The following is a 14,453-nucleotide window of genomic DNA, read 5'->3' as shown; positions in this document are numbered from 1 at the left end:
GTGGTGGTTTTTTTTGTTGTTGTTGTTTTTGTTGGTGGTTTTTTTTCCTCATCTTTCATTCAACAGCTAAATTGTGATAACCTATCACAAAGAGTAGAAATGTTGAATTATTATTATTCAGTGAAGGCAACAGGAAGATTAGTGAAAAGCACCAGCCATTTCAGAGCTCCCTGCCAACTTCAGTAATAATAGTTCTGGAGGTCAGTGCACTGAATGAAGGGGGAAATATACAAAATTAACAAAGAACTGTCATTTTGCACTTGCCAGTCAAGTCAGAGCCTCGAGGAGTAGGTCTAGCTATAAAAAATGCAGGCTGTTCAGGAAGCCGAGAAGAATGATAGTAAATCTTTGGACATTCAAGAAGAATAAGAGTAAATCTTTGAACATTCAAGTCTCCCAAGCTGATGGAAACATAACAAAACCCAAATTAACTTTAAAGAAAATTAAGGAGCTGCATAAGCTCCAATTGCTCAAGCAACATACCAAGTACAGTAAATCAAAATGACTGAAAAGAAGCTGTTCTCATAGAGGGATCAACTTTATACTAATCCAACCTGATTAGGAAAGTGAAAATAATAGTAATATTTGGAGTCTATCACAATTATTTCCACTGTTTTCTACAAAACACTTCCATACAGGGATCAAAGGCCAAAGGTTCTGGCTTCAGCTGGTAGCCTGACAACTCATGCAACTGTTTCCTATTTAACAGGAATCACTCTTTAAAACTTATTTATTCTTTTGCATCAGATGATAAAACAATATGAATGACACCTATGAATGGAACAGCAGCAGAGTGATGATGATAGTAACTGGTCCTCACATGCCCAGCTGGGTGAGAGTGTTTATTAAATACAGAAAGGTATTTGTACATCCATTACAAGTCCTAGGAGAATTCAGGGGGGGAAGGAAATGTATTCCCAACTCAGCATTCAGTCCTAGAGACACTTCACATTAGAATTTTTTGCAAAACTTGTCCAGTGACCAAGAAGGAAATCATTGATGTGGGCAAAGCAGTTATGGGAAATGGAAAATCTCAAGGCAAAGGTCTGTAGGATCACTGTCTAAATTTTTTTCCTCCTACCATGCTTTTTTTCTCGTTTGATGAACACTGCACACAACATACAATGTTAGGCTGTGTTATTTCAGTCCTTTTCTCATTAGTCTTGGGAGTGAGGATAACAAGCTCCAAGGGAAGGAAACCACAGCTACACCCTACACTGACTATAACTAACACAACTTACTCATGGGAGAAATCTCTTTTATGAAATTAGGTCTAAGAGGAAAATTGAACCACACTGATAATTTCTGCTCTGAAAGACTGCTGTCAGCTCACACGTCATCATCCTTTTGTTCCTGAACTACAAGTTCACACATTTGCACTTTCTACTGGTATATTTTGCAAAATCATCACAAAACCTCCACTATATTTCAGGTTCAGTGAAGAACCCCCAACACTGGTACATTCAAAATTTGGGAATTCTCCAATTTTGTGCTGCCCATCTGACTCACTACAGGGTATCATTATAGCATAAATTTCAGAAAAACTTAAATGCACATTAAAAAAATCGGAACAGTCTGCAACATAACCAGAACTCTTACTTACCAAGTAATACTATCTCTTTTTTTTAGGCTTTTGGATTTTAATTTTTTACATTCCATTACATATTTTTCTAAGCAGATTTCTATCACTTACAAAAAACTACATCAAATCTTAAGAAAAATAAATCAAACAGCTAAATGAAAATTAGGATAGATAAGTGAATAAGCTTGCCAAAAGCAAAACCATAAAGTAGGCAAGGTAATTCATAAAGCCTTGAGAAAGCAAAACACAGAGACATATCTAGTTAAAGACGAAGTTTCTCTCATTATGATTTCCCAGTCACTCAACACAGCTTTTGGATGAAGAAGCTGGATTTATAAATCAGTAGTCCAAACCATATCTATTAACAAATGTGTGTGGAATTTCCATCAATTTGCCTTCTTCAAATTTATTTCAGTTACTGGAGAAATGCATCTATGTAAAGTATCATGATTTCAGTACTTTCCAGCAGGCTGGCATTGGCCATATAGGAAACAGTTACATAGAAAACAAAATAAAAGTACACTATCCATAACACCTTCATATACTTGTCCTTGACTCAGAGATTATTCAAGACTATCCTTGAGACCAGATAACCATTTGCTCTATTCAGACATAAGAAACAGTGGATGGGGATGACTGCTCAACAAGAAGGTGACTTCTAGAAACCAAAGTCTTCTAGTACCCAGTATTGTTTAAGCACCTTAACTAAATTTTGCCAGAACTCTGCTGGCTAACAACTGCATTGTATTCAGGAACTCAATCTAGAATTTAAGTTGAATTTTCTATTAAGGCAGAAAACAATCATTTTTTCCCCTGAAAATTAGTGATCTCTAGTAAAGAGGGAAGTATATAGTATATAGGAAAAAGAGTACATAAAACCTGAAGTCATACAGAAGATAGTGGAAGTTGAACCTACCTTTCAGGTACAGTTTTTGTACCATATGCACTGTACTTCTAAAAAAAGTTGTCTTTCCTTACCTGGAAATTTATAGGTGAATAACCAGCTTCCTCCCTGAATACCTTCCACTCAAGACAACCTCACTTTAGATCTGACTTGAATACACATGTATCCAAGCAAACAAACCCAGAGTTTGTTGCCTGTCAGTTTCATTTTGTTCCTTTTTCATGAACCTTAGTATGTCAGAGCCACATTAAAAGCAGGCAGGTGAAGATCACATCACAGAAGTCAGGAGAGTTAAAGCAGAAATGCGCTGAGAAGCAGCCCTTGATTTACAAAAGCTGAAGTGCAGGATGTGTGACAGTACCCATCTTGTGCCAAATGACGAATGCCTTCTATGAAAACCCCAGCAGCCTTTCAGTTTCTCAAGCTGATCACAGTTTGCATGGAAAGCATAAACTGGGACAAAACTGAGGAAGTGATGTTGTAATCCAGTTCCAAACCATATGGGAAACACAAACCACAGCTCCGTGTGTTACCACTGAAGCTGACCAGGAGCACAGACAGCAGTGCCCTGAAACAAGCCTGATCTGTGGTGCTTTGCAGAGCTAGTCGAGGCCAGCCCTTCTATCAACTCTGGTTAACAGCAGCTCTCAGGAACAGCAGCTTTCTGTTTCCCCAATTCTACCTACTCAGCTGCCTGTCCTTCCACTTTCCTCTCAAAATGTTAGAGTGTTTGGTAATTTCAAGGGCATTTGGTGTCAAAGTATCAAATACACTGAATTCCTGTAACTTTTATGGAAGGCACAGAGGTGACTGACTCTTGTTAGTGCTTCTACTGAGGAAGGTAACACAGCACAATGCAATGCTCAGCCTTGACTAGATACACTGGGGGGAGGTGGGGCAGGGGGGAGAGAGGAAAAACCCCTGCATGCAAGGAAGGAAGGAAGGAAACTTCAGGAAAGCAAGAAGAGTTTGTTCCTCATACAATGGAAGGGCAAGATGTGATACTCCAGGTGGCAGGCCATGGTGAACACTAAAGACTTGCACGTGTTCAGAGGCTCAGTCCTGCAAGACAGGGGTAGAGGGAGTGAAGCCATGCGTGTGTGAGCTAGTGCAACTATCTCTAATTCTAAATCCCTGAGCTGAAATTTAATATGCAAGCATTGTTACATGATCACTCAGACTCTACAATCTTCTAAGGGACCGTGCTAAGGGACAGAATTATCATTTAACAATAAAGTCTGGTCTAATACAGATTAGCTGTTCTTACATTTTACAAATATTCAAACCAGAAGAAAGATTCAACCAAGTTTGGTTTTGTATCAGACACCAGGGATCCCTGCAGGGATCACTTCTATCCTGTATAGATTTGCTGGTGTTTAATGCATACTATGTATTATGATTTTAGTAAGATTCATCAGCTGTCAATTATAAACCTCCAGAAATTCAGGTTCATTTTAAGGATGCTCATGGAACTTAAATTCTCTGTTTATTAAAGAAAAGAAAAGTTACCTATATTCTGCTGCTTTGCACAGAGACAGTGGTATCAAAAGATTATTTAAACGTAATAAATTAAACCACTTACAGTTAACAGGAGTTTGTATGCGTTTAAATTTGGCAGAAACTCAAAGCTTTTCTAGTTAAACATGTCTAAGGGTGAAACTTTGCTCATAAATTTCAAGAAAATCTGCAACATGCCTTTGCGTCCATATGAGCTCTGTAGTTTTTAATTAAATACAGCATAAATAAATGTAATCAGTGCATCAGTTTCTCAAGAGCAATTTATTTGCAGTAAGATCAAACATGGAATTAATGTAAAACAAAAATAATGATTTTTCAGTCTCACTGGTCTGCCTCTCCTATTTACCCATAAGCTTAATTTAAAGTTGAATTCCTACCATTCATTTGATTATTTCTCATGCTTGATCCACTATGCAAATAAATTATCATAGCAAGTTTTCAGGGGACTTATTTTCAGTAAAGAAAGGGGAATTGGCTATGAATTAATTACTAAGTACTAACCTACAGCCAAAAATTGGTAAAGGACTCTTGTATTCGTGACTGTTTATCTAGAATATGAAATCAGATCAATAAATACATGCAGTTACAGGAAACCAAGAATTTACTAATATATAGTGCCATTTCTTGTTCATCTGCCATGTCAATTGGTGCTAGAAATAGGCAATTTTTTATCAAGGGGAAAAAATGGCAATTTGCTCCTTGCAAAGAGCTAGACAGATCTATACAATGCATAATACAGATAATTCTAATGCTAGCTTTTATAAAAGACATACAAAGCTATACAACACTGAAAAGGCTAACAGAAGCCACAACTGTTCAGGCAACTCCCTGCTTTAAATATTAGAGATGTAGTTCTGCTGCGTTGAAGTTTTCATGTGCCAAGCAATCCACCTCCACCACTCACTACATTATTCAGACAGATTTACTGTACACATCATAGCCCTCACTCTCCACAGCTGGACAGATCAATCCACAGATTTGATCAGTAACTGACATTCTTCCTGCATTTCCTATTGAAACGATTTACTAAAGAGTCAGGTCACATTTGGTGACTGCAAGACTCCAGCAACACTTTCAAAAGTTATTTTATTAATTTCTTAAAACTGTATCTTAAAATTCAAGAATGTCAACAGAGTTTACATTCCATTTCACTTATTGGAAAATAACTGGTTATTACTTGCAAATTATTGTTAAAGCTCCTGCTGACATTAATAGTGTAGGATAAGAATGACAACACATTATAACAACTTTGAATTACTGATTAATAAATATCAAAAAGCCTAATTCTGGTAACTTAGAAAACTTCCTTTCTTGTGCACTTGAATAAAACATCAAACTTTTAAATCTATACGCTCATTTGCTCTTTAGGATGGTAGATATGGATGCAGGCTTGGCTTATTGAGGACATACATGAGTGAGTATTAATAAATCTGAGTCCTGTATCTTGATTAAAAGAGTCAACCAATTTCCTCACTCCTGCATCCCACCTGGAAACACAGGCGTAAACATTTGTTGGGCAAAGTTGGACCAAATTATTTGAAAAATCTTATCAATGATAAAATGGATGAGATGAAGTTCAATAGTAGATTAGATGCAATTACTTGCAACTTTTTTTCCAAGCTATTATCATCATAATGAAAGCAAAACTTATATAGCAAAGGTTTTGTTTCTTTTTTTAGGAATTTGGAACAGCTCCAAGAAAAGGCAGCACAAAATGCTGCCTGACTGGTAATCTCTGCACAATTACACGCAAACTTGCAGTGTAAAAACATTCATGTCAGAGGCTGGATTCCTTTGTTTCAGATCACCAGGACACCTGCTACTCAATAACTGTCAAAAGAGTTTTGAAATGCTATCATTTATGTGCCCCACATCAATATATGATATCAGCTTTAAATATCAGCAACTCATACCCTATGTGGAAATCAGTCTTAAAAAAAAGGCCTGTAAACTATCTTTGAAAATGAAGTTTAATTAAAAGTGTATTGACCAGAAAAAAAATGGTAACACAAAACAAAACACAAACAAAGAACATCCACCAAGCTCATGTTTGAATATGTACATGATATCTCTTGTCTCAAGCAATGCTTAGAAAGCAACAACAAAGACTCAATAATAACAAAATCAATTCTTTGATCACTATTGAGCATATAAATGAGCCCTCAAAGACATGAAAGGCACAGAAACATGAGGAAGGCACAGAAAGGCACAGGTCATAATTCAAGCTTGATTGCAAGTGTAATTCCTCAGCTGCCATTATGTTCATACCACAGGCTAGGTTTATATCATAGAAATGTACTGCAGCGCTGTTTCCTTGACTCTTTGAAAAGAAAGCTATGTAGTAGCTATGTAGCTATACAGTGATTTTCATTTACAACCAAATAAAAAAGAGTTGCATCCTAAATGCTCATCTTTACTATTTCCTCCCATCCTTTTTTTCGGGGGGGAGCATCTCTGCATATTTTCTAAGATTCTTGCAAGAGTCAAGGCAGGACAAGGACAAATCCCATAATTCCCCATAGCTCTAGAAGTACTGTGCAGTAAGATAGTCACACTTGATTAGCAGAGCAAAATATATCAAGGCAGGAAATTCAAACATCCTCTGATCTTAACTTTTGGGGAAAAAAGAGGAAAGGAAAAATAGGTTAACTCACCAGCTTCAAAAATGAATTAAATTATTCTTGTAAAACTAACAGCAACTGAAGAATAGGGGGAAAAAAAGTAGTTGGGATTGAATTCTATACACTAATAAATTTGGAAGTTCATATTTGAATACCTTTTGGCAGAATGAGTAAGATTCTTTGTGGAATAAATTTTGAGACTATTACGTTGGCCTTTCTCTTATCAAGTTTAGGAGATGTCTGTCACCTCTGATTACTACAAATCATAATTACTTGGCTGGTTTGTCTAAGAAAGAAGATTTTAAACCCCAGAAATCTGGTCAGCATACAGGGAAGCTTTGCATAGCCATCTGAGGGCAGAACAGCAACTCTGTTTTGCAGAAAAATACAAGTGTGTCAGCACTAAAAAAGCAGGCAACAGAAGATAATTGCATGAGCAAAGGGAACACACAATATCCTTAAAGAAAAAAATGGCACAAACTTGGTTTTAAAATACTGTCTGACAGCTCCAGAAAGAGATTCACAGGCTGGAAATCAATTGAGCACAAGCCTTACAAAAATTTCACTAAAGAAAGTGATGGGAGAAATGGGCATAGGAACGACAGAGTTTTGCAATTCAAGAATATATATGAAAAAAACATAAACAGAAGAAACACTATCAACGAACTACCTCTATAACAAAATATTACTATGAAGCTATAAAATATGAGATGGCAGATAAACAGAACTATGAAACAGATTTGCTGTGCTGAGAAGTCAAAATGAAAAGCCAAGGAGCCTGTGACAATAGGATAAGGGAATAGTACAGTCTATCTAAAAAGCAAAAAGATAAGGAGTTCACCAAGGATACAAAGTAAACAAGGATAATTTGAATTTCTGAGATGACTAGCCAAAAACACGTGCAAAGTGACCATAAGACAGAACATGCTAATCCCATACCTTCAAAGCTAATAAGTAAGTAAATTAATAGATCAAACCACCAAAATCAACACATGCCCAGTTTTACTTTCTATGAAGCTGACTACTGACAAGATAAAGACAGGTGTGACTGATCAGTAAACCCCTACTATGGGAGCAGGATTAGAGATGGGCCAGGGTGATGTGCCCATGAAGCTCAGGGAAGGATGTGGGCTGGGACTGATCACAGCTGTTGCAAAAAAGCTGGCTTGATCTCAACACCAAAAGGACCTTAGGGTGAGTTTTGCTTCAGATAAACCATAAACAGCTGAGAGAATCAATTGGTGCTGTATTTCTCCCTGCGTTCACTAAGAGTGTGAATGTCTTGCTGAGTTAGCCAAGCCAGTGCGGAGTACTTGTATACAAAGCTTAGCCTCACTGGTATTATGATTGACCTGTGCCCTGCAATTGCTCTCCTCTGTTATGTGTGACTTGTGTCTGTATTGTTTTCAGTATGCTTTGCATCCACGCTGCTAAAACAGAAATCCCATGTACCATCAACTACCTTCAAATAAATAAATAAATCTGACGTTAAACATTATACCGGGCAACAAGTCAATAACATGACCTTGACATAACCCTGACATAATATGAGAAGCTGGAATAGCACAACTCTCCAGATGTATGAAGCACATCCGACAATAAAAAATATTGTCAAATTAATTTAAAACACTTCAAAGAAAAACTATTGGGAAGACTAATGGAAGATTTCCAGTTTAAAAAGTGTTTTAAAACATGTAGGCTCATATAGCCCAAAGAAAAGGCTGAAGAGACATAGCTCCAACTAAACACCATCAGAGGTTGATGCTGTTTTTGTGAAGAATGGACACAGGTCAGTTCCATGGTCACCAGCCAGCAGTCACTTATAGCCAGCATGCACCTGTTGTAAGGAACTGGGGAATGGACAGCATCCTCAGCTTTTTCCACAAAACACCACACTTTGCCATCTTTGACCCCAAAATGTGTGTACTTTAGTCTCTTCCATTTTTTACAGGGTGAAAGGAAGCATTCTGCAGGTGTTAACATTTCTGACCTAATGCTGACTGGCATAGTGCTATCAAGGACTGGGCTCAATGACACAAGATAATCCCTTCCCATCCTGCTTTCCTATGGATGGAATAGCACTTTTTTTTTTTTTTGGTTGGTTTGAGTTTTTTGGGAGGGGTGTGGTTTGTTTTTGTCGTTGGCTTCTTTTGGTTTGGTTGGTTCTGCTTTTTGATTTTGTTGGTTTTCAACCAGATGGAGAAGTATTTTTGTATTCTCTAAATCATAGGGTTCTTCCAGCATTCAGATCTCTCACTAAGTGGAACAATTTTTAAAGCATCCAAGAAACATTAGTTCCTACCCTGTATTATGACTGGAACCAAGATTAAGTCTTCCCTCATTTTTCAGTTTTACCTACATACCTGCCTGTGCTTTACAGAGAACAAAGAACTCCGTGGATCTTCAGTTACCAGCCCTTACCCTTCCAAGGGAGTCTGTTCTCTTGTGCAATTTACATTTTTAGAAGAGAATGCTCTGCACACATTCTAGTTTACATTCTGATTACAAGTCTGCAACCATTACAATAGCACTCTAGTATATGATGAAATTATGCAAAGACAGATTCACAAAGCCCTGTAGGGGCAACCCTAATGCCAGTGAAATCAGTAACAAACACCTCACAGTTACCTTTTGTTAAATTACACCCACAGGACATTAAAAAGTCATACCTACCTAAACTGTTATTGCTGCCAGTTGGCCAGGAAGCTACTCTATCCCTTAACTTTTTCTTTTTACAAGAATCATCCGATTTCAAAGAAAGATCCACTTCCTCCTTCTTGATTTCCTGTACCAGTTCCATGTGGCACTGACTAAAATCCTGGAAGGAAATTTTTCCATTTTCATCTGCTCCCAGCTGGTGCATGATCTCTGCAACAGACGCTTCCATATTCAGCTGGCGGCACACCATCAGCAAGTCATTCCTAAAGATATTTTTAGAGGGAAAATGGGGGTGGGGAAGATTGGAAAAGTGGAAATAGAGAAAACAAAAAAACAACAACTTAGTTTCAAAGAAAAGGAATACTAGCCCTGTTTAATCTGGATACACATTAATGCACAGGCATTTAAAACCAATAGACCAACTGCTGAAGGAAACAAAATCTTGAAACAATTTCTCCAGCATGTGAATGATGCGTATTTATCAAATGACAAATAAACACATTCTAAATAAAATGTGGGCAAACCAATTCAACCAGATCTGAAGAAACAGCTGCTCTACGCTACCAAATCTTCTGGGTGTCCCATTCTCTCTGATTAGAAATTTTTTTTTAAAAAAATACCACTACTTTGCTACTCTCACATTTCACTGCTTCTTTCCTGCCATCCTTTTCTTAAACACTTTTTGAACTGGATTGCACAGTACTACCATACCAATTTATACCACAAATACCATGAGTGTGTTTCTATGTTACGGCTTTTTTTAAACAGCATAAAAGCATATAGCTTATTTGTGTGTTGAACAAAATCTTTCAGTAGAAGGGAGGCAAAGGAAATGTGTAATATTACTATTATGTGAATTATTAGTAGATTTAATAGTATTATTATTATTTCATTACTAGTATCAGGGTATCATTCAGAAGGTTTCTGTGAAAACATGATACATTGAAATACCCAAAGTTCTCACATGAAGAGCTTCAATGAAGTAATTTATTATCAGAATCAAGGCCCATTCTATTCTAGAGAAAGAAATTGAACATCAGGTGGAGCTCTGTAAGTCTCTTCTATGCAGAAATTCCAGAGCTGCAGAAACAGAATTCTTGTCATAAAATTGGATAATAATGATCATAGTAACAAAAGTAATAGTAATGATGATGAGAATGATGATAATAATGACAATAATAATGATGATGATGATAATAATGATAGTGATAACAGCATAACCATGAAGTTTAAAAACAAACAAAACCCCAACAACAAAAATATCAGAAAGCAACCAAATCTCTGCTTATGACAAGAAATAACTTTATTATAGAAGAATTAATCACACAGGCCAAACATAAGCTATTATTACTTGCAGTTCAGTTTTTGCTCAGAGTTTTGCTCTTAGATTTGAATCTGAACAATTAATAAATAATCTCCATGGCTCAGTTCCTTGTTTTTAAAAATTAAAACAACACAAATACAATCTCACAAGGATGTTCCAAAGAAAAATCAGGATGAGAGCACATTCAAATTTTTACCTGAGGAGTGACAAATACAATTCACTATGTCTATTCTCTTGGAACAGATCAGACATAGCCTCAGATTGAGGGATTCTGCAGAGGTGTGCTAATTTTGAAATGAGTACCAGGAGAAGCAGGGCAGGGTGATTTTGCCATGGAATTCCAGAACACAGGTCAGTTGCCCTGGTTCCAGAAGAATTAATCTGCTATACTGGGGCAGGAGGAGGCTGTGGTACTAGTAGCACACCTTACACGGCCCTGCTCATGACAATTGTAAAACTTCTATTTCACTACAGCCCACAGGGACATGTCCAAACCCAGTTCTGGTTCCGTACAATCTAAAGGTGTTACACAAATGCAAACTGATTTATAAAGGAAATCTCTCAAAGATTGTTCCACTACATAACACCAAGGAGAAAACACGTATTTTCTTAAAACTATTTAAAACTTCAGCTAGTAAAAAGGTATCATCATTTTGCCCGGAAATATTTAATCCTTGCTAACACAACTTGCAGGCTAGGTGCAGAAACACCTTTGAAGAGGGAAGGCAAAATTATAAATGCAGCCAAGCTCCCTAGAGGCAAATAGAGTAAATAAACAAACAGTGTAGGAAAACCTGTTCCATGCAGTGGTGTCATGAGTCACTTCTAGACCAATACTGTAGTTAAACAGTAATCTATCTGAAGCATTAATTTTGAAATGACTAATCTAAAAAGGACTGACCACCAGAGCACTCAGAGGCAATAAGAAGTTGCTTATCTAAAAGATGTACTAAAGTTACTCCAGATCACTTCTGTTCTTGGTAGGAGGCTGTTTAGTTTAGGTCCCTGGTGCAGCCACCAATCTCCAGAGCATCCTGGACCCACTGCTCCATTTGCTCTGACTCTCATAGCAAGTCAAGGCCCTCACTACTTAAACCACAGAATCACATCAGCTCTGCAGCTTTGACTTTTCTATGAGCAACTGCAGGCAAACAATCCTGGCAGCAATCTCAGAACTGCTCGTCTGCAGTCAGAAAAGCTCACAGAATGACACCTTTCGTTTGGAATAAAATTCTAACAGAGTTCTAGATGGGTAAAGAAATTATAAGGTAAGAGGCTCCAAGCATCACGAGGCAGGCTGCATCAAAATGCTTATTTCTCAATCTGGATGAACAGAAGTAATGCACAATAAATCCAAAGTCATCTGAAATGCCAAGAAAGCAGAAACCACAGTGAGTGTGCATCACAGAAGCCCTCTATGACACTATAATCTCTGGCAAAAAAAACATCTCAAGGTTAGCACCCAGCTACAGAGAGCACTTTGAAAGGTTATCAGACTAAAAGACAGTGTTCACTGCTGTCTGAAAAACATGAATAAAAACAACGTCCTTACCTACAGGGGGAGCTGGATGGAGAATTTATGTAGTTCTGTGGTCCACCCAAGGCAAGATACATGTATTGACTTTACAGAAGGGAAGAAAACTGTTCAAAAAATTCACTAGCAGATGGAAATAGGTAGTAGGTAGACTAGGAAAGAAGACAAACACCCACAGCAGTTCTTACTTAATATGTTTTCTTGAAGAAATAATTTCCAGAACCAGCAACAACCACAAAAAAGAAATTTCTGTTGTCTAATGAATTTAGCCTTGGAAGCAGATTTCATTACCTTTGTCATTATCTAAACAATTACATCTCCACAGACCTTTTCACACAGAAATACCTTAAGAGGTTATTTTTTGCTCTCCAATTTCCTCAATTATTACCAGTTTTGATGGTTTAAAAATACAGAAGCTATTACTTTATGAGGCATGGATCATCCTGATAAGACTAAGTCAGCATTTCCATATTATCTTAAAAGATAATTTCTATATTATCTTTTAAAGGAAGTGGTAGGGCAAGACTGAAGTTACAGCTTATGAAGGAATAATGAGGACAGCTTCAGAATTGCTGGAATTTTCCACCTGCTGCAACCTGGATGTCCTTACAAAAGGGCAAAGAATGAAGAAACACAAGTTTCCTGCAACAATACATCTACCTGAAAGTTATTCTTAGGAAAAAAGGCCTGAAGTTCCCATCTCAGCTTAATAAACTGCATCATGACCATGACTGATATTCATACATGAAACAATTGATAAATTGATGTGTAAACAATTTTTATGTGTATATTTGGAATACTGTCTGCATTGATAAATAAAATGCATTTTGTTTCAGGAGTATTTTCTTTGGGTTTACCTCCTAGTGCCAGACTATGTTGTAGTATTAATCAACCCTTTTTAAAATGAAAGTATAAGATACACAGTAACACCCATGTTGTTCACTTTTAATGTAAAACTCCATTTCCTTATGGATGTCCCAATGCTCCCTATTTTCTGTGTATCAAAAGCATTGTCAGCACCGGGCAATAGTTGTAAATGAGCCATTTCAGTGCAGCTGATGTGTTTGGCAAGGCATGAATAATGTGAGGCAGGATGGGATGGAGAACAGGCACATCAGCTGGACACGCTTGTTAAAATGCTGAGCAGCAATACCGTTGATACTGGGATTTGAAAACTCACACTGAAGCTTCAGTTTTAACATCTCATTGTGATCAGGAAGGGAATTCATGCAGATGGATTTTTTCATGCTGCATGAAAACTTAGGAAGACATAAGAGCATTGACTGACATTTGATAGTTTCATAGGACTTTTTTTCTATATTTGTGCCCATTTATGAAGGAATTAAAGCAAAGTGTAAACATAAAGTTGAAAGAAATGGGGGGAAAAGGTCACTAGACCAGACTGCAGTCCCACAAGGGGATATTTACTCTGCAGCCACTGAGTTCTGTAAAATAGAAGTCTATATGGCACTAAATGGGATCTTGCACATTTGCCCGATTATAAGCACAAGAGACAAATTATGTAACTCAGCAGACAAACTATTAAACAGAGGAAAACAGGCAAGTAAGACCTACCAGTGCAGAAAACATACCAGACTCAAAAAAGTATCATCACTCATGGAGAGGTGTCTAAGCTGCTTTTTAAGAATGCCATAACCTCCATGTGTGCTCTGTCCTAGCACTTCACTGCTCTCTTCTGCAAGTTTCCTTATTTCAATCTTCCAAGATACAATTCGGATTGTTGCTTCAAAAAGGAAGTTAACACACTGTTTTCTGACATTACAGTGTGTTGCAGTATGAAGCAATATCCTGTTTTAGCTATCCCAGTCTCCCAGGTGTGCCAACCTCTCCCTTCCTCTCCCCCTTGCCCCCTTGCTAAGTGCTGTCTCTGTCAATCTTAACATTCCAGCATGGGCATCATCTGGTTGGTCAAGTTCAAAAGATGCTTCTCAGCCCTGGGGTCATCGGCCAGTCTAGGTGTCATTGTCCCCTGAGACTCCCACCCTTCCCACCTGGATGGTGGCACACCTGCCCCTTCCCCTCCCCCTTTCCCTGGGCTTAAAAAGACATGGGACCATGTGATCTGGGTTCTGTTGGAGCCATCGCAACATTCAGAGGCCTGTGTGCCCAGGAATAAAACTTTGGATTAACTCTCCGGCAGAATCCGTCTCCTTTTCCTCTTCACCTCGCCTAAAGCCTTTCCATTAGAGGTAAAAACTGAATTCCTGCTTGCCTGGACTTGTTCCAAGTGCCAGCTGCAACATACAGCCAGCCAGGGGTGTCTCTGAGGTGAAACACCACAGCTGCCACCT

The 14,453-nt window shown here is 37.8% G+C and overlaps 1 protein-coding gene across 2 annotated transcripts in view; it reads right to left on the bottom strand.

Moving 5' to 3' along the window:
• LOC118699808 (uncharacterized) overlaps positions 1-14,453 on the bottom strand; it is an 83,555-nt gene that overhangs the window by 58,697 nt on the left and 10,405 nt on the right. For both annotated transcript variants that reach the window (XM_036403994.2, XM_036403993.1), the window contains exon 2: positions 9,299-9,546. In XM_036403994.2, coding sequence (XP_036259887.1) covers positions 9,299-9,546 — 248 coding nt within the window. The remainder of the gene's footprint in view (positions 1-9,298; positions 9,547-14,453) is intronic.

This window comes from Molothrus ater (assembly GCF_012460135.2).
Source record: "Molothrus ater isolate BHLD 08-10-18 breed brown headed cowbird chromosome Z unlocalized genomic scaffold, BPBGC_Mater_1.1 matZ_random_MA36, whole genome shotgun sequence".
Lineage (NCBI taxonomy): Eukaryota > Metazoa > Chordata > Aves > Passeriformes > Icteridae > Molothrus > Molothrus ater.
This window is presented reverse-complemented; position numbering and strand designations above follow the sequence as displayed.